The sequence below is a fragment of the Dendropsophus ebraccatus genome, chromosome 14 (assembly GCF_027789765.1).
Source record: "Dendropsophus ebraccatus isolate aDenEbr1 chromosome 14, aDenEbr1.pat, whole genome shotgun sequence".
NCBI lineage: Eukaryota > Metazoa > Chordata > Amphibia > Anura > Hylidae > Dendropsophus > Dendropsophus ebraccatus.
The window spans coordinates 63,099,899-63,121,327 of NC_091467.1; the positions used below are offsets into that span (position 1 = coordinate 63,099,899).

At 42.2% G+C, this 21,429-nt stretch overlaps 1 protein-coding gene across 1 annotated transcript; it reads left to right on the forward strand.

The window, feature by feature from the left end:
- Positions 1–15,698: 15,698 nt before the first annotated feature.
- On the forward strand, positions 15,699–19,261 carry RCVRN (recoverin). The gene is made up of 3 exons (XM_069953452.1): positions 15,699–16,079; positions 17,259–17,370; positions 18,589–19,261. The coding sequence occupies exons 1-3, from the start codon at positions 15,699–15,701 to the stop codon at positions 18,702–18,704; spliced, it is 609 nt and encodes a 202-aa protein (XP_069809553.1). The 3' UTR covers positions 18,705–19,261.
- The last annotated feature ends 2,168 nt before the right edge of the window (positions 19,262–21,429 follow it).

The following is a 21,429-nucleotide window of genomic DNA, read 5'->3' on the forward strand; positions in this document are numbered from 1 at the left end:
GAGCTGGAAGAACAGGCTAAAGAGCCTAGCCGAGAAAGATTCTGGCAAAGGAAAGACGACAGAGACGTACAAGAAGACGGGGACCAGGTAAGTCTTCAACATTGAGATCCGCTCTCTATAGGTCAGCCTCCAGTTCTTCCACCGCTGAACCTTTACATTTCCGGCATCCAACTTCTCTTCCCAATTTAACCTGGAATTATCGTCCCTCCCAAATTTAACCCCAAGGATCTTAATATGGGTGGAGGCCTTGGCAAACTGCGGCAGATCAAAATCTGGGTCTCTACTCAATGTCCAGAAAGCTTGACTCTTCTCAAGGTTGACCAGAGACCCTGAGGCCTCCGAGTAGCTTCTGATGGCTGCAGACAACATCTCCACCTCACGAGGCTCAGATATCACTACAGTCACATCATCCGCGTAGGCAACAACATCCAGGGGCAAGCAATGGGGGACTGGTACCCCCTGAAAACCACACCGCTGCAGCCATCTCAGGAATGGATCGATAGCAAACACATACAGCAGTGGACTCAGTGGGCAACCTTGTCGCACCCCTGCCTCAACCCTGAACGTGCCACCCTGCCAACCATTGATCAGAGGAAAGCTCTCAGCCTCACAGTACAAAGTTCTCAGCCAATCTATGAATTGTCCCGGAATACCGTACTTTGATAAAGTGGCCCATAGATACGCATGATCAACTCTGTCAAAGGCTTTAGCCTGGTCAAGACCAACAACATATCTCCCACACCCAAGGGCCTTACATCTCTCAAACATCTCCCTGATGGAGAGCACCGCTCCAGAGATGTTCCGCCCTTTTACCGTGCCATACTGACAGCCTGCCAACAGTGCCGGGGACAAACAAACTAATCTAGAAAACAGAATTTTTGCCAGAATTTTCCTGTCGACATTCAAGAGGGCAATTGGCCTCCAGTTCTTGATGTCGCTAGGGTCTTTACCTTTAGACAGCAGAATTAGCGATGAGACCCTCATGGATGGAGGCATCAGGTGATTTTCTAGACAATTCCTATATACATCCACGAGGATTGGAGCCAAGAGGTCTCTAAATTTCTTATAGAATTCAGCTGTGATACCATCTGGACCTGGTGCCTTCTTCAGATGTAACTTATCAATGGCCTCTTTGACCTCCTCCACCGATAATTCTGCTGTCAAAGGAGAAAAGTCCAAATTATTAGTATCAGGCACTGGAGTTGCCTCCAAGAATTGGGTCACTTTTTCCTTATCCAAAGCCTTCCTCTGAAACAAGTCAGTATAGTACGATCTCACGACCTCCAGGATACCCTCCCGCGATTCCTGCAAAACACCCTGGGAGTCAGTGAGACCGCTGACAGATTTCTTTGCCACGCGCTCCCGGCAACTCTCGAAGGGATCAGGAGACCCTAAGGACCCATAATCCCGTTCAACCACCAGGGAGGTATACCTACTGTACTGATACTGCCTTATCTCAGATTTCAGCCGGTCAATCCTTTGTTGGTCATCCCCTCCCGCCGAATAGAGTGACTCCAATTCTTTACGCAGTCTTAGATACTGGCCATACTTACTCTTCCCTCTTCTAATAGACAGTTTCCTCAAGAGGGAGCCAATCTCCTCCTTGACATCCTCCCACCAGTCAGCCATACTGTCATAAAAATCCACTCTCTCAAGTTGGTTCTGGAGGAGGGAGTGAACACAATGCTGGATATAAACGTCATCCAGGAGGCTGGAATTAAGTTTCCATAACCCCCTACCAAGATCTGGACGTTTAGCGACTCCCAGACAGAAACACAAGGCCAGGTGGTCGGAGTATGGGACGGCTTTCTCACTCATCCCGCTAACAGTTTCTGTGGGATTCACAAACGCCAGATCTATTCTACTCCTCCTGTCACCACAGCAGTATGTGAATTTCGGCCTCCTTCCACCCTGTGTAAAGACGTCACTCAGACCAGCCTGCAAAATGATGTTATTAAGGACTGTAGAGTCCCTGACCACAGCTCTGCCGGAGGACCTGTCACCTGATGACCGGGCAACATTAAAGTCTCCAGCTAATACAACGGGAATAGAGGTAAAGAGGTATGGCTTCACCTCATTAAGGACATGGATCCTTTCAGTCACTGTCTGTGGGCCATAGATGTTAATAAACCTCAGCCGTCTGCCGTGGACAGTGACCTCAAGGACCAGACACCTTCCCATAACAACCTCAGTCATCCTATGTACAGTCACGTCAGTGGTGTTAAACAATATGGCTACTCCCGCATAAGGCTCTACAGCCAGTGACCAAAAGGACGGACCAGATGTCCAATCTCTCTGGGCCTCAGACAACAGTCCAGATGACGTCAGACGTGTCTCCTGTAAGAAGATGACATCAGCATTCAGGTGTCTCAGATGGTCGTATACTGCATGTCTCGTCCTTCTTACTTTTATGCTGTTGGCATTACTGGAGATGATGTTTAATGAGAACCCAGCCATGAGAAGATAATAGAGGAATACCATATACGTGACTGCCATCATCACATGTCAGAGTCGCTGTCTCTACCTCCAGTCTCCATATCTGACTGTGTCGGAGTCTCTATAGTGGGGGTTTTCTTTTTTGTGCGGGGGAGCCCTGTGTCCTCTTCACACTCTTTATCAATCCTTTCTAGCTCTTTCTCATAGTCACCATCTGATTCCGAGAGGACATCATATCTATTAGATAAGACCATGACTCCATCACCACTAGAGACCTGTTTCTTTGCCCTCTGGCCTGCACTGGGACTCTCCTCAGGTTTGCGGGTGGACGGGTCTTTTTTCTTCCTCTTGTTACTCTTTATTTCCTCAAAAACAGACGGTGACATAGAGGAGACTACTTGTGGCTGCTGCTGGTCTGAGGTGGCCTGTGTGTGTCCCTGCACCCCCTCTGTGCATCTCTGTACCCCTGCTGTGTGTGCTTGCACCCCCTCCATGTGTCTCTGTACCCCCTCTGTGTGTGCTTGCACCCCCTCTGTGCATCTCTGTACCCCCTCTGTGTGTCCCTGCACCCCCTCTGATGATGGACCTGGTGTTAAATTGTCGGACCCCTGCTGGACCTCCTGTCTGGTCAGTATTGTCCCTGATATTAGAGCCTCCTCCTCTAAGACGTCTGTGGCTGCCAGCAAGTCCTGGTCAGGGAGATCTCCACATATGTTGTGCCAGGCATCTGGGCATTCCCTGTGCGGGTGGCCAATCCTACCGCATAGGTTACAGCGGATGTGCTTACAGATGGAACTGACATGGCCGACCTCCCCACACAGGTTGCACCTCAGCACCGTGCACACACTCGCCACATGACCCAGTTTACCGCACTTAAAGCATTTCCTAGGCTGCCCAGGATAGAAACAGACCCCCTTCTCTCTCCCAATGAAGAAGGAATTGGGGAGATGCAGCGTGATGTTATTGTGCTGGCGCAGCTTTACCAGTGCCCTCCACCCGCCTGTCCAGATACCATCATCATCACGGGCTTTGGTGAGGTCAGACATGAGGTCACAGTGTCGCCTGAGCCATACCACTATATCCTGGGGAGGAACAGACTCATTCCAGAAAATTATATTTACAGTAGCGGTATCAGGCTTAGAAATGGGAATGAGAATGAACTTATTCCAGCTGTCTGTGTCCCTAAACCTGGGAAACTGCGCCCAAAACCGATCCAGACTGGACATGAGCTTAAAGCTGACGTCATAGCCCTGTCTGTCTGGAAGGTTTATTACTGCCAGGATGTCGGCTGGTGAGAACCCCATCTGGTGGCACAGGAGCTCCCGGATGACTAGTCTCCTGGCAGGGAGGTCTTCCTTGTTGCCCTTATGCTTGAACCTTACCACGTTCCTCCTCTTAAACGCCTGGCCGGTATAATGGGCACTGGGGGTGAATGATGGAGCACCCCGACTCCAGGCATTTCTGGGAGGTTCCTGACGGGGGGCACTCTCAGGGGGTTTAGGGTGAGGATCTGTACTAGAAGGGGCAGCCTCAACCTGTGGGGGTAATGTGGGGAAATCACATGCAACATTATTTTCTATCTCCACCACCCCATCAACCATGGCATCATCAGATGGTTCCATGTCCCACACAGACTGCGTATCCCCTCCAACCCCTGACCCCTGAGGTACACCATGACCACCACTACTGTCCACAGTATGACACCCAGATGACTGTCCACTGTCACTGCATGCTGGGACTTGTGGTGCCAATGCTGTTATTACTGGGAATTGTAGTCCACGTGCTGCTGTTTGAGGGAAAGGTAAACCATGACCTCCATCACTGTCCACAGTCTTACACACAGATGACTCCCCATTATCCTGCTGCTGTGCAGTGTTGGCTGGGACTTGTAGTGCCTTTGCTGTTACTCCTGGAACTTGTAGTCCATGTGCTGCTGCCTGAGGGTCAGACACAGCATGATCACCATTACTATCCATAGTCTCACACACCAATGACTCTAAACTGTCCTGCTGCCGTGCAGTGTTGGCTGAGACTTGTAGTGCATGTGCAGTCTGAGGGATAGTTTGTTGCTCAGGGACAGCCAGAGATGTTTTTGGCTGTTGTCCCTGCTGGTGTTTCTTGCCCTCCTGGAACACAAAGCTTGGGGCCTGCAGGATGACACGGGGCCCTCGCTGGGACATAGACGCAGCGTCTGAGGGTCTGGACTGGGATGATACAGTCTGAGCTTGGGCAGCAAAGCGTTCCTGGTTATGGTAAGTCTCAGCCAGAGGCCCCATCCTCTCCAGGACACAGTCCATCTCCCTCACCACATCAGCCAGCTCAACGCTCAGGGAGTGCAGCTTAGCATCATACAGGGTATTACTCTCAGGGTTGACAGTTTTAAGGTTGTAAATACAGTCTATTTGTAACTGCAGCATTTGTTTATGGTGTTTAAGCTCCCCCATTCTCCTTACCAGACCTGGGATCTCCTCGGCCATCTGCAGCTCAGGTGCTCTCTTTGCCTCCTTCTCTGTTGGTGCTGCTGGTCTCTCTGGCTCCTTCTCCTCTGGTGTAGGCCTCTGTGGTCTCTCAGGCTGTTTGCTATCACCTGGTTCCTGCTTCGCTGCAGATCTGGTCTTGCCGTGACCCACCATCCTGGAGACCATCACCTGCTGCCTGATGTTCTCCTGCAGGGTCTGTCTCTCCAGAGATGTCCTCTTCTGTCTGGGTGCAGGAGTGGGGGGCTGTTCACCTGCTGCTTGTCTCACCATGAGTTCACCTTGCTGGCTTGGCTTTGGGCTTCCTGCTGCTGCTGCTGTTTCTTTAGTTGTCTTTCTGACTTCCATCTTCAAATCTTTCTTTACTGTACTTTTGCTGCTTACATTCACATTGCTGCTTTGCTTACTGGACACTCTGGGATTTTCATCCACTGTAGAATGCTGGGAGTTGTCTCCCAGTGTAGGCCTTGGAGCCTGGGCCTCGCTTGGGGAGCTTCCCCACCCAGGGTGGCCCCGCCCCGGGCTTTCTCCAGGCATCAGAGCAATGCAGGAGAGCTACCAACACACGTCCTCACAGGTAGGAGGCAGTATTATAGTAGTTATATTCTTGTATATAGGAGCAGTATTATAGTAGTTATATTCTTGTATATAGGAGCAGTATTATAGTAGATATATTCTTGTATATAGGGGGCAGTATTATAGTAGTTATATTCATGTATATAGAGAGAGTATTATAGTAGTTATATTCCTGTATATAGGAGCAGTATTATAGTAGTTATATTCTTGTATATAGGGGGCTGTATTATAGTAGTTATATTCTTGTATATAGGAGCAGTATTATAGTAGGTATATTCTTGTATATAGAAGCAGTAATATAGTAGTTATATTCTTGTATATAGAAGCAGTATTCTAATAGTTATATTCCTGTATATAGGGGGCAGTATTCTAGCAGTTATATTCTTGTATTTAGGAGCAGTATTATAGTAGTTATATTCTTGCATGTAGGAGCAGTATTATAATAGTTATATTCTTGTATGTAGGAGCAGTATTATAGTAGTTATATTCTTGTATATAGGGGGCAGTATTATAGTAGTTATATTCCTGTATATAGGAGCAGCATTATAGTAGTTATATTCTTGTATATAAGGGGCAGTATTATAGTAGTTATATTATTGTATATAGGAGCAGTATTATAGTAGTTATATTCCTGTATATAGGAGCAGTATTATAGTAGTTATATTCCTGTATATAGGAGCAGTAATATAGGAGTTATATTCCTGTATATAGGAGCAGTATTATAGTAGTTATATTCCTGTATATAGGAGCAGTATTATAGTAGTTATATTCTTGTATATAGGAGCAGTATTATAGTAGTTATATTCTTGTATATAGGAGCAGTATTATAGTAGTTATATTCTTGTATATAGGAGCAGTATTATAGTAGTTATATTCTTGTATATAGGGGCAGTATTATAGTAGTTATATTCTTGTATACGAGAGCAGTATTATAGTAGTTATATTCCTGTATATAGGAGCAGTATTATAGTAGTTATATCCCTGTATATAGGAGCAGTATTATAGTAGTTATACGTATGGCGAGAGTTCCGGCCGGCACTAACTACAAGGTACACCCAATGTGGGAAACCCGGGACTGGAGTATATGGCACACAAACTGTATCCAAACCGTGGAGCGGCGGTGCAGAGACAAAAAAGGCAGGATAAATGAACAAGGATCAAGAAACAGAGTCTCGCACTCACCGGACTGAAGATGCAAGTGGTTTATTTCCGATACATCAGAGTAGGCTAGGCGAGGAGAGGGGAGATGGTGAAGCAGGTGTGTTCAGCAGGAGCAACAAAATGTTTCACGCCTACAGAGGCGCTTTGTCGGGCTAGGAACGCCCTGTGAGTGCTGGGGATATTAGTTATATTACTGGGGATGCTAGTTATATTACTGTATATAGGAGCAGTATTATAGTAGTTATATTCTTGTATATAGGAGCAGTGTTATAGTAGTTATATTCCTGTATATAGGAACAGTATTATAGTAGTTATATTCTTGTATATAGGGGGCAGTATTATAGTAGTTATATTCTTGTATATAGGGGGCAGTATTATAGTAGTTATATTCTTGTATATAGGAGGCAGTATTATAGTAGTTATATTCTTGTATATAGGAGCAGTATTATAGTAGTTATATTCTTGTATATAGGAGCAGTATTATAGTAGATATATTCTTGTATATAGGGGGCAGTATTATAGTAGTTATATTCATGTATATAGAGAGAGTATTATAGTAGTTATATTCCTGTATATAGGAGCAGTATTATAGTAGTTATATTCTTGTATATAGGGGGCTGTATTATAGTAGTTATATTCTTGTATATAGGAGCAGTATTATAGTAGGTATATTCTTGTATATAGAAGCAGTAATATAGTAGTTATATTCTTGTATATAGAAGCAGTATTCTAATAGTTATATTCCTGTATATAGGGGGCAGTATTCTAGCAGTTATATTCTTGTATTTAGGAGCAGTATTATAGTAGTTATATTCTTGCATGTAGGAGCAGTATTATAATAGTTATATTCTTGTATGTAGGAGCAGTATTATAGTAGTTATATTCTTGTATATAGGGGGCAGTATTATAGTAGTTATATTCCTGTATATAGGAGCAGCATTATAGTAGTTATATTCTTGTATATAAGGGGCAGTATTATAGTAGTTATATTATTGTATATAGGAGCAGTATTATAGTAGTTATATTCCTGTATATAGGAGCAGTATTATAGTAGTTATATTCCTGTATATAGGAGCAGTAATATAGGAGTTATATTCCTGTATATAGGAGCAGTATTATAGTAGTTATATTCCTGTATATAGGAGCAGTATTATAGTAGTTATATTCTTGTATATAGGAGCAGTATTATAGTAGTTATATTCTTGTATACGAGAGCAGTATTATAGTAGTTATATTCCTGTATATAGGAGCAGTATTATAGTAGTTATATCCCTGTATATAGGAGCAGTATTATAGTAGTTATACGTATGGCGAGAGTTCCGGCCGGCACTAACTACAAGGTACACCCAATGTGGGAAACCCGGGACTGGAGTATATGGCACACAAACTGTATCCAAACCGTGGAGCGGCGGTGCAGAGACAAAAAAGGCAGGATAAATGAACAAGGATCAAGAAACAGAGTCTCGCACTCACCGGACTGAAGATGCAAGTGGTTTATTTCCGATACATCAGAGTAGGCTAGGCGGGGAGAGGGGAGATGGTGAAGCAGGTGTGTTCAGCAGGAGCAACAAAATGTTTCACGCCTACAGAGGCGCTTTGTCGGGCTAGGAACGCCCTGTGAGTGCTGGGGAGGTGCTTAAATAGCAATGCAGGTAACAATAAAGTTGTTGAAAGACAATCAATAAAGTTGTTACAAAGGACAAGAATAAAAAAAACATCAATAAAGTTGTTACAAAAGACAAGAATAAATACTCTGATGTATCGGAAATAAACCACTTGCATCTTCAGTCCGGTGAGTGCGAGACTCTGTTTCTTGATCCTTGTTCATTATAGTAGTTATATTCTTGTATATAAGAGCAGTATTATTTCAGTTATATTCTTGTATGAAGGAGCAGTATTATAGTAGTTATATTCTTGTATATAGGAGCAGTATTATAGTAGTTATATTCCTGTATATAGGAGCAGTAGTATAGTAGTTATATTCTTATATATAGGAGCAGTATTATAGTAGTTATATTCCTGTATACAGGGGGCAGTAGTATAGTAGTTATATTCTTATATATAGGAGCAGTATTATAGTAGTTATACTCTTGTATATAGGAGCAGTATTATAGTAGTTATATTCCTGTATATAGGGAGCAGTATTATAGTAGTTATAGTCCTGTATATAGTAGTTATATTCCTGTATATAGGAGCAGTATTATAGTAGTTATATTCTTGTATATAGGAGCAGTATTATAGTAGTTATGTAACAGTCAAGAAACAGAATCTCGCACTCACCAAACTGGACAGATGCAGGTGGTTTATTGCAGGTACATCAGAGCGGGTGCTGCGGGGAGAGCGGGGGTGGAAAATCAGGTGTGTTCACAAAAGCAACAATGTTTCACGCCTAGTACGGCGATTCGTCGGGCTAGGAACCGCTGGTGCCGGTCAATTTGCTCTCAACCTTACCATTATAGTAGTTATATTCTTGTATATACGAGGCAGTATTATAGCAGTTATATTCTTGTATATAGGAGCAGTATTATAGCAGTTATATTCTTGTATGAAGGAGCAGTATTATAGTAGTTATATTCTTGTACATAAGGGGCAGTATTTTATATTATTATGTATAGGGGCATATGGTAATTATAGTCTTTTATCTAGAGGGCAGCATTACACTTTTTGTGTGCGATTATCATGTGACATGAGGAGGTATTCCGCACATGTGATGCTTGCAGTGGTTGTGTCTAGGGTTCTTCTTTAGTAATTCCCCTGTCCTCCCGCAGTGCTGGTTGGTAGAGAACTAAGATGTGGATAATGTGCCAGTTCTTGTAATGAGATATCATTTGAAGAACTAATTGCAAAATGGGTCATTTGACAGCTCGGCATTGTGTGAGCATATGACCTCAGAGCGCAGATGGCGACTTAATCCACCTAGGCTGAGGCTTAGTCCTTGTGCACTGGAAGATTTCTAAGCTGATTACGCTCCAGGTTCTTGTGTGTGATAATCATTTAGCCATCAGTTATGATGAACGCCCATAATCACACCCTGTCTACATTTTATATATGGCAGACGTGTGCTGGAGTCCTGTGTAATATCTGCTCCCATCACCCAGAAGTCTATATATATACAGATTGCTATATTTCATGGTTATATAGTAATAGAATTATAAATTGCGACAGGAGCTGCTGCACATCACACCTATGGCTGATACCAATGTTAAAAAACAATGCCAGGATGTTGCTATATAATTTGATCAAACCATATTGCCCCATGTACCACGTGCCGGTCTCCTGCCATGTACCACGTGCCGGTAATAGAATTATAGCATGCTCTGGATCATTGAAAGTTCTAAAGCATTGTTAAAGGATCCCATAGAGAATAAAGACTTCCATAGAGTAGTCAGTGACCTATTGTGGAGTTCAACCGCCTGTGGTTGGACCCTCGATGATCTCACAACATCCCATGTGGTTGCCCCCCGCCCCCCTCCCCCCACACACACCTTCTTCCCGTGATCTCACACATATCCCCTATGGTCTGAACCCCACAGTCATCTCACACATCCTCTGTGGTCTGACCTCCGCTGATCTCACACTTATCTCCTGTGGTTGGACCTCCGCTGATCTCACACTTATCCCCAGTGGTTGGACCCCCTGTGATCTCACACCTATCTCCTGTGGTTGGACCTCCAGTGATCTCACACTTATCCCCAGTGGTTGGACCCTCTGTGATCTCACACTTATCTCCTGTGGTTGGACCCCCTGTGATCTCACACTTATCCCCAGTGGTTGGACCCCCTGTGATCTCACACTTATCTCCTGTGGTTGGACCGCCTGTGATCTCGCACTTATCCGCCGTGGTGAACACCCTGTGATCTCACACTTATCTCCTGTGGTTGGACCTCCGCTGACCTCACACTTATCCCCAGTGGTTGAACCCCCTGTGATCTCACACTTATCTCCTGTGGTTGGACATCTGCTGATCTCACACATATCTCCTTTGGTTGGACCGCCTGTGATCTCACACTTATCTCCTGTGGTTGGACCTCCGCTGACCTCACACTTATCCCCAGTGGTTGGACCCCTGTGATCTCACACTTATCTCCTGTTGTTGGACCCCCTGTGATCTCACACATATCTCCTGTGGTTGGACCCCCTGTGATCTCACACATATCTCCTGTGGTTCGACCCTCTGTGATTTCACACTTATCACCTGTGGTGAACACCCTGTGATCTCAAACTTATCTCCTGTGGTTGGACCCCCTGTGATTTCACACTTATCCCCAGTGGTTGGACCCCCTGTGATCTCAAACTTATCTCCTGTGGTTGGACCTCCAGTGATCTCACACTTATCCCCAGTGGTTGGACCTCCAGTGATCTCACACTTATCCCCAGTGGTTGGACCCCCTGTGATCTCACACATATCTCCTTTGGTTGGACCCCCTGTGATCTCACACTTATCTCCTGTGGTTGGACCTCCAGTGATCTCACACTTATCCCCAGTGGTGAACACCCTGTGATCTCAAAGTTATCTTCTGAGGTTGGACCGCCTGTGATCTCACACTTATCCCCAGTGGTGAACACCCTGTGATCTCACACTTATCTTCTGAGGTTGGACCCCCTGTGATCTCACATGTATCCCCAGTGGTTGGACCCCCTGTGATCTCACATTTATCAACCGTGGTTGGACCTCTGGTGATCTCACACTTATTACCTGTGGTTGGACCTCCAGTGATCTCACACTTATTACCTGTGGTTGGACCCCCTGTGATCTCACACTAATTCCATGTGGTTGGCCCCCTGTCATCTCACACTCATCCCCCGTGGTTGCACACCCTGTGATCTCATTCCTAGTATCAGAATAGATGAAAAAAGTCATAATACCCCTCTGATTTAAAAGGGAATTTACCTGTTAAGCGGGCCATAGTCATTAGATAAGTATTGGCCGGACCCACTGACTTCTGCAGGATCAGCCAACCATCTAATATACTGTATATGGGGCTCTTCCGATTCTCCCCTGTTAGCAGGGAAACAGACTAATATAAGGAAATAGATGACACCAATAAATATACTGTGTATCCAATCTAGTGTCTACAAAAAATCACTCACAAATGAGATCAAGCAAATATTACAATTTTATTAATTTCCATCACAAAAGCAACATTTAAAATACAAGACCTTGGAGGTGGGAGACCCCACTACTGGGACTATCGTGACTATATAATAATCCAAAGTGCATGTGCATATGGTAAACAAAATAATGAACCCCATTCAGCATCAGTACATATTTTAAATAAAGTGCCAGTGCTCTATTGCCTTGATGTGCTGAACGGAGAAAAATAACCATACATAATATTGCACATGCCACTAAGTTACCCCAAACGTAAACTGTCCCAGTCCGTTGGCCTCTCCCTGAAGAAGCGGTGCGAAACGACGTTGGAGTGAGGTGGGAGGCCAACGGACTGGGACAGTTTACGTTTGGGGTAACTTAGTGGCATGTGCAATATTATGTATGGTTATTTTTCTCCGTTCAGCACATCAAGGCAATAGAGCACTGGCACTTTATTTAAAATATGTACTGATGCTGAATGGGGTTCATTATTTTGTTTACCATATGCACATGCACTTTGGATTATTATATAGTCACGATAGTCCCAGTAGTGGGGTCTCCCACCTCCAAGGTCTTGTATTTTAAATGTTGCTTTTGTGATGGAAATTAATAAAATTGTAATATTTGCTTGATCTCATTTGTGAGTGATTTTTTGTAGACACTAGATTGGATACACAGTATATTTATTGGTGTCATCTGCTTGAATTGATACTGAGTATCAGCTAAACATAGGTTGTTTATTGATGCAATTCTCTAGGAATATAGGTGTTTGCTAATATAAGGAAATAAGAAAGGCCATTGCCCTTTGAGTGACTTGGCTCCATAGACCCGACAATAGTTGAAGGAACTGTCATTGGCAGGGGGCACTTTCTTTTGGGCTGTAAGGTTCTTTAATTCCTTGCCATACACATAAGAGGACTGGCTTTATATTTATAACATTTCCATTGTTGCGGTCCCTTTTTTTTGGCGGAGTGGCAATCATGGAAAAATGAGAACTTACTGTAGCCTTCCCGAGAAACCGAAGACATCCCCTCGCCATTGTGAATAGGTTTAATGGAGACTTTGTATTCGCCAATCAACAAGTCAATTGTTTCTAGATGCGGCAACAAACAATCACGAGGGTTTGATTGAGTTCAGAACCATGATGATTGTCACAATTTCATTCTATTTCCTTCCCTCGAAAATCTTCATTCATTATTCTCCTGATGCATTTCATTGTTTGTGCCTTTTTGATTGTTCACGGCAATCTTCACCTCTTCATGGCCACAGATCTTTGAGCGAGGAGGCCAGATGTTCACGCCACGGCCTTAAGGTTGTATGATGGCAAGGCAGATTGGTTGTCAGTGGGACTTCCCTACATTACATTAGGGTCACAGTAACATCCAATATCACTTATTTTCCTTGAGATTATCCAGTATTCTTATTCTTGGGTCTACATGTTCATGATTTTGATGCCTCCACCCAACTCGTTCCTTTTTCTAATTGTTTTCTTCAAGGAGCTTGGTCTTCTTATAACATGTCCAAAAATGGATTAAGTTTTAGGCCCCAAAGACTTTAAGGATTGACCACCTCCACCTCTCTATCTGTCCTCATTATGGAGCCTGGTCATCCATTAAGATTTTGAGATTACACTTTTGGTTTCATGTCCAGGTGATCTGTATTTTTCAATCAAGGGTTCTCAGAACAAGAGGTTGTTGAAACATTCAGTGAGATACTATTGGGGAATGTTTTCCTTCTACTTTGGGCCAAGAGACTATGGGAAAGGTGATGTAGAGTGCTCCAAATGATTTGGTAAAGCCTCCAAGATTTTTTTTTAGTGTCTTGGCCTGGAACTTTCTTCGAAACATCATTATCTTCAAGAATCTGTTCTACAAATTAATAGTATAATGTAAGATATACTAAATTCTTACAGGATTACCAAACACCCCAAATCATTTATAGTCCAATGTTAGCTGTAGAAAAGTAATTCTCAGGTATGGCTCTAACTAACCCATGTGGCCTCCATCTTAGTTAGTTTTCCTTCTGGCCCTAGGAAGCCTAGGGGACTTGAGGAAAGCCGTACTCTGTTTCAGGTTTGGTCATTGTAGACAACATATGGTGGAAAAATAAAGCTCCGCATCCTGTCTCTTTAATGTGAAGCTTATCAGGTTCATGTTTGAGCTCTGCGTCCAGTCAGGCCATCCGTTCATAGATATGTAAGTGGATTTATTATGTACATAGATTTATTTTTAGACTGCCAGCTTACGGGTCAACAGCACAGTTGTAGTTTACAGCAACTTAAGTGGGGAAAGCTACTGAATCCGAGCCCTGGATTTCCTCTTCCACCGAGGTCTTCTGAGGCCAACAGTGAGTTGGGCAGCTATTGGTAGAATCTTCACATCGACGCTGCTACCGTGAAAGACAATAAAATCTCATAAAGTCTGCCGTATACTTTGTCATTACATCAATGGCCACCAAATCAACTAGATGGTAACATCTAGCATAACATTAGGTCTATATTCAAATAGGGTAAAATAGGTTTTATCACACATTCCTAGTATGGATTGGTTGGATTGTTTATTGTACCGAGGAAGGATTATGGATAATGTTTATCAATTGACCTTCATTTCTAATCTAATCTCTAATATCTTATGACCACCAAAATTCTTCCATGTAGACTTTCAATAAGTAGGAACCATTGTTGTCTTCAATTCAGCACGCCATATCACTACTACCAGTGGTTACTGCAGGTAATTTGTTAAACAAGATCCCTTAAGGGTCATTCCATCCAAAATATTTTATATTTAGCTCAAGAGAAGAAACCATACTCACCTGCCCCAACCCCTTAACCCCAACACCCCACCACCATCGCCACACCATTCTGACGACTTCAGTCCTCACTGCGCTCAGCTGCTTTTTTTGATGTGTTGTCACTCCAGAAACTGCCCATTCACTTACATAATGCACACTACATTATCTATAATTTGTAACACCCCCCTACCCCCCACATACTGCTGCTTAGCCCCATTCCCCACATATACTGCCCTTTACATATACTGGTGCCTAGGACATCCCCTCTTTCCTCTCACACAGTCGGGTCTACCCCACCTTTCACTTCCATCTCTTCTGCATTAAGAGCTGCCGATAAGGATGATGACTTGATCACCAGGCAGATCCCTGTAGGCAGCTCTGTAGTACAGGCTCAGTGCAGCAGGAGGCGCTAGAGGGCTGCAGGTAAGTTTATGCAATCTGAAAATCTCAGCAAAATCTCCTTTTCCTGCAATTTTGTGCAAATCCTAGCGAGGTCCTTTAAACTGCCCGAGGCCCCCCTAGCTGCTCGGGACCCACCCTAGTTCACTAGTGGGGCAGTCTGAGTTTGAAGTAAATAATAAAGCTGTACGGCAACCAAATAACATTTTATACAGTTGTCTATGTACAGTTGGGCCCTCGGGTTACATTGGTGCCAGCCATACGATGACTCCTTACACTGCATTAATATCATACCAGGCATTAAGTAGCAGTGCCCACAATTTGGGTACCAGGTCAATGTGATTGTCTGTGGTGCCGTCCAATAAGCCCAGCCCTGGGGAGAGCCTGGCACTAGGGGTTGAACAGTATATAGCCGTTATTATACCATCTGCACAATACTGTAGAGATGAATATTACCTTCGGATCTAGGACCCATAAACCATTACACCCGATGTGTCATCCCCCCCCCCATTGACATCATAGTATGGTTAGTGGGTCGGACTTATGTCATGTGGTTAATGCGTTTGGTTCATTACCTTAATTGAAGTTTTGCAATGAAGTCATGCAATGTCACAAAGTGAACATCACTGTCTGCATGACGCTTAAACCTCGGTAATCCTACCAAGCCTTATCAGGATTTAGAGGAAGGCAGAATCTTGTGCTCATTACCTCCTTGAGTTTTAGCATTGTAGGACAATAGAAAACATCTAGAATATTTTTCCTTCACCATGGGCAATAGCAAAAGTGGTGCCCTATCTAAAGAGATTCTGGAGGAACTTCAGCTGAACACCAAATTCACTCAGGAGGAGTTGTGCACTTGGTATCAGTCTTTCTTAAAGGAGTGTCCGAGTGGAAAGATCTCCAAGAAGCAGTTCGAAAGTATCTACTCGAAATTCTTTCCAGATGCTGATCCAAAAGCATATGCCCACCATGTTTTCAGAAGCTTTGATGCCAACAATGACGGGACATTAGACTTTAAGGAATACATGATTGCCCTTCATATGACCTCGTCTGGGAAGACTAACCAAAAACTTGAGTGGGCTTTCTCCTTATATGATGTGGATGGAAATGGGACCATCAGTAAACCAGAAGTCCTCGAAATTATCACGGTACGGTATTTGTTGTTCTTCTCTTCTTAGCACCATAAGACCTGTAGTCCTGTAGGATCCTGTAGACCCAAATGACCCCTGAACCAAACAAAGGGCCTTGGGCCTATAGGGCTTTATGATGCTGCAAACCTTAGAGGCCAGCTAGCAGCCAAACGCAAAAAAAATGTCAAAAAATGTTTTTGTAATTAAGAATTAACAATTTCTTTCAAAGGATAGAAAAGGATAAAGGATAAAAAGCTGTGAAAAACAACAACAAAAATCACATAATTAAATTCTAAAAATGGTGAAAATTTTAGATGTAAAAATGACTACACAGTAAATTACAGAAATATATGATTGGAGGAATTAGTTATATAATCGACTTTAGGGACCCTAAGTAAATAACTTCATTAAGTCCATAGGGAATCTGGCAGTATACTGTATACATGAGAGGAGTACAAACTGTTCAAACCTCCCAAAAGTAAAAAAAAAAATTCAGTTTATTTCTATTTGATTTTGAATGTTTATTTTTTTCTTTTTAAGGGGTTAATTTCTATTACAAAAAAAAATTGAGTTAATTAATTTATAGTAAATTTGGTTCTTTATTCCAAGGTTCATAGAGACAAAGTAAAATGATGGGATGTAAAGATTTATTCTTATCTCATTGTTTCTTTAGATCAGAGCGTTGCTCATTTTACCGACTCTAATTAAAATAAATTGATTCCAATAAAATGTTAATACTTCTAGAAAAGTCTATTTAAATGTATCACATTGCTAGGACTCAAAATGATGATAAATCTCAAAGAATTTGCTCATTAGTTTTATGTCGTTGCCAATTAACTTTGATGAGTTTAAGTTTTTATTACAATTGTATTACTTTATTGTAATTGGTTGAATTTGAGAATTTATAGTTTATACTGTATATTATTACCTCAGATTTTTTATCTTTTTGTTTCCCAATTTTTATCATAATTTTTTATTTTTTTTTTAAATCCTTTTAAAACTTGAATTTCTCATTTTCCTGGGGAATTAATTTGGTCTTACCGTAGCTCAAACTTTGTCTTCTACATGTAAAATAACCATTGCCCATTTCCAAAATTTTAGATTTTTTTCCTCCAGATATATTTGTTGATGCTATACCTGTTTGCGTGTTGTGAAAATTCACTTAGTTTTTTTTTTTTTTTTTGCTTTATTCTGCAGGCAATATTCAAAATGATAACTGTTGAGGACCAAAAACATCTTCCAGATGATGAAAACACTCCAGATAAGAGAACAAATAAAATATGGGACTTCTTTGGCAAGAAAGACGATGGTAATTTTTAAACTATAGATATTGCTCACCTTTGAGGTCACATGATGCAAACAATGGCAAGCTATATCATTCCAATCTAGTAGTCACATGACGTCTACCATATAACACATATGTCAACCTTATTTGCCCCATTGAACCTTTATCTGTTGATGCATTGACCAGAACTCCTTCTCCAATGTTGAGTCGGCCATTCATAAATGGTCCAGGCTATCTGGTGGTCTCTGATCTATCATAGGTTGTACAGGTCAACTAATACCAAATCCAACAGTTTATAGATCAGCATGAAAGGTGTCCCTCTTTGGGCCCATTAATGGTCCACTGATAACTGTACTTTGATGACACCTTTATTTTCCATGAATAGCTGGCTTATTCTGGATGACACTTGGATGCATAGTTATCATTAGTTGTTAAAATGGAATGGGAGGAAGAGAGAATAGCCCCATGGGCTCTGCGACCCCTGAAGGATGATGTAACACAGTGCATAGTCGATCATATTATTTTCAACACATTCCACCCCTATAAAGCACTATAGACTGTCCTCTACAGTGCAATACTCAAGGGTGTCTACTTGTGACAGTAGCAGTGCCAGATTGGGATCTGGATCTGGATCCCACCACATGTGAGAAGTGTTCTATCAAGGACATGGCCCATTTTACTGACGTCTCTTCTAGAGTTCCATCTCTTTTCTGTGTCACTGAATCACTGAATAGCCATCAGGGATGGTGAATAGTGGAATGCTCTATCGCAAATTTGGTGGAGGCCCCATTAGTGTTGAGTGAACTTGCCAAAGTAATGAGGGCATTTGACTCCCAGCAGCTGGAGAAGTAGTCTGCAACCATGTTCTCCTAGAAGCCTTAAGGACGAATCAATTACTCCAGACGTTGGGAGTCAAATGCTGAGCGTTCGGGTATGGACAGAGTTGCCAAGCCTGAAGAAATCGGCAATTTCGGTCAACACTAAGCCCTCGATCACATGCCCTATGTGTCCTCTCTATAACCTGGTTTGGATGACTGTCTTGTTCTCGCGATTCCATATACTTTCTGAAGGACACCCTAGGGTCCATCACTTTTATGGTTGTACACCCTATAAGGTTATAGGGTTATATACATTCCTTGATGATTTACCCAGAGATGGACAAGTCTGCCTGTTATAAAATAGTGACCATCTGCCCTATGAGCCCATATATAAAAACTTCTCATACGTATTTTTTATTCACAGATAAACTCACAGAAGGGGAATTTATCCAGGGGATCATGAATAATAAAGAAATCCTGCGCTTGATCCAGTTTGAACCGCAAAAAGTCAAGGAAAAACTAAAAGAAAAGAAACAGTAACCCATGGGCCCCTCAACCCTGATCAAAGACTGTGAAACATTTCTATACCGCCGACCCCAGGAAGACACAGACTGATCTGAAACACTTGTCCTCCTTAAACTTACACCAAGTGATAATACTTGTCTCCCATTACACCCTCGGTATTATGATTAGGTTAACCAATAATCTGTGGATTACACCAGTAGTCTTCTTATACCCTGAAGGTCACTCCATAAGCTTGTTATATCTGGAGCAGAAAGAAGGCCCTGAAGACAGAAGGCGAAAATAACATATTAAAAAAAATCCTAAATTTTTCTCCACTGCACCAAATTTTTTGGAAAAAATTTTTTGTTGACTTTTTTTTTCTTTTTTGCTTATTAGTAAAACACCTGTGCATTAGTTTTTTTTTTAAAGATTTTAGGTATCAAACACAATAATCCTAGGCCAGAAAGATCTAAAGATTTTTTTTTTTAATTACACTACACATTATTTATTGATTGTAATGTGCTAAAATGGAAGGGAAAAAGTAGAAAATTTAAAAGAAGGAAAAAAACACACCAATCCTTAAAGTTATAAAATCTGTACTGAATGGAGATAAATGGCTGCAGGTTTTTTTTTTTTTTTGTGAAAAAAAATTGTAATTGTATGGAAATTGTACAATTAAAATAAAAATTTGAGAGATTTTTGATGTGCTTAATAGTCACTTAAAGGTAGAACCTACTGACTATATAAGACCAGCATCATCGACGATTTCCCATATAGCAGACACCACCGCCACAGTATACAGAGTGTCCATTTCATCCGCTTTGATACAGCCCTATACTATGGTTGTTTCTTAATAGTTTATGGCTGGGTTCACACTACGTATATTTCAGTGAGTATTGTGGTCCTCATATTGCAACCAAAACCAGGAGTGGATTAAAAACACAGAAAGGATCTGTTCACACAATGTTGAAATTGAGTGGATGACCGCCATATAACAGTAAATAATGGCCATTATTTCAATATAACAGCCGTTGTTTTAAAATAACAGCAAATATTTGCCATTAAATGACGGCCATCCACTCAATTTCAACATTGTGTGAACAGATCCTTTCTGTGTTTTCAATCCACTCCTGGTTTTGGTTGCAATATGAGGACCACAATACTGACTGAAATATACGTAGTGTGAACCCAGCCAAAAGGCGTAAGATCCCATCTATAAACTTCAGACATTATTTAGGCCTTACAGTTGCCGCTTGTTTGAGAAGAATCTTGGAGTTTATGTTCTGATCTTCTAGTACTCTTAACTCCCTTAGAACCCGTGGGTGTATGCCATCAGAACAAGAAGATTTTTCTCTGCTTTGATCTTAATAAGACATTTCAGAACATTCTGCTCAGTTATTCCTCCTTGCTCCGCATTATATTTCTTGACATTTTTCATCCTTAATGAATATGGAAAAAAAAAAACACATTCGGGGAGCGAGAAACATCTTCATCTCTTTCAATCATTTAGTCAGGTCTTTTACTAACCTGTGGTATCACGTTTATTTTAAACTTTGGGAATGAAACTTCACATTAGATTTATTCTTTTGTTTAAAAAAACTTTTTTTTTACCATCTAAATTTCTGAAACTATTGCATTTTCTAAAGTTTATAAATTATGAGGTTAAGTTGTCTGTCAGCCATTAATTATTACTATAAGGGAAATCTATCCTGCTAAAACATGAGTTGACTCCTGAGCTCTCTGTGGACTCTTCTGGTCAGAGAAGGTGGGAAGCATTTACAGATAATAAGTTATGTGTTCCTAAAGAAACTTCTAAACTAAAAGTTTATTGAAATCCAAGTTTCCACATTCTTATCAGGGCTGAAAAGGCGATAAACACTCAAAGAGATGATTACTGGGAAAAGCAAGAGCAGAGCAACTTCATGGAGAATGGCCATGAGCCTGCAGCTCCATGAGAACAACATTGGAAAAAGGGGAGACAGCAGCTTTACAGAGAACACACACTGAGCTCACAGCCCGCAGTTCCATAAGAAGAATGTCAGGGAAAGGGGAAACAGAGCAGCTCTACAGGGAACACACACTAAACTCAGAGCCTGTAGCTCCATATGAAGAATGCCAGGGAAAGGGGAGACAGAGCAGCTCGACAGGAAACACACACTGAACTCCTAGCATGCAGTTCCATAAGAAGAATGTCAGGAAAAGGAGAAACAGAGCATCTCTAGAGGGAACACACACTGAACTCAGAGCCTGCAGCTCCATAGGAAAAATTGCAGGGAAATGGGAGACAGAGCAGCTCTAGAGGGAACATTCACTGAGCTCAGCGCCTGCAGCTCCATAGGAAAATGCTAGGGGAAGGGGAGACAAACCAGCGCTACAGGGAATACACACAGATCTCAGAGCCTGCAGCTCTAAAAGAACATAGAAAAAAGGAAGAGCAGAGCATTTTCATAGGGAATGACCATGTCACAAACCTGCAGCTGCAACCTGGTGAAAGTAGAGAAAAAGCAACTTTACAGGAAACACCCACTGATCCCAGAGCCTGCAGCTCTATAAAAATAACAGTGAAGAAAGTGCAGTTGGAACAGAATTAGGGGGAATATCCTCCAGTCTCAAAGCCTGCAGCTCTATAAGAACAACATTTGACATAAAACATGAGACAGAGCAGCTTTAGGGGGAAACACACACTAAACATACAGCCTGCAGCTCCATAAGAGGAACCTCGGGGAAAGATGAGAAAGAGCTTTATGGGGAACACGCACTG

What these genes read in the sequence shown, in the direction of transcription:
- RCVRN (XM_069953452.1), top strand. Translation starts at nt 15,699, where the DNA reads ATGGGCAATAGCAAAAGTGGTGCCCTATCTAAAGAGATTCTGGAGGAA. An exon ending in AAGTCCTCGAAATTATCACG is followed by an intron (nt 16,080 to 17,258) that starts GTACGGTATTTG and finishes TTTATTCTGCAG; the next exon opens with GCAATATTCAAAATGATAAC. An exon ending in CTTTGGCAAGAAAGACGATG is followed by an intron (nt 17,371 to 18,588) that starts GTAATTTTTAAA and finishes TTTTATTCACAG; the next exon opens with ATAAACTCACAGAAGGGGAA.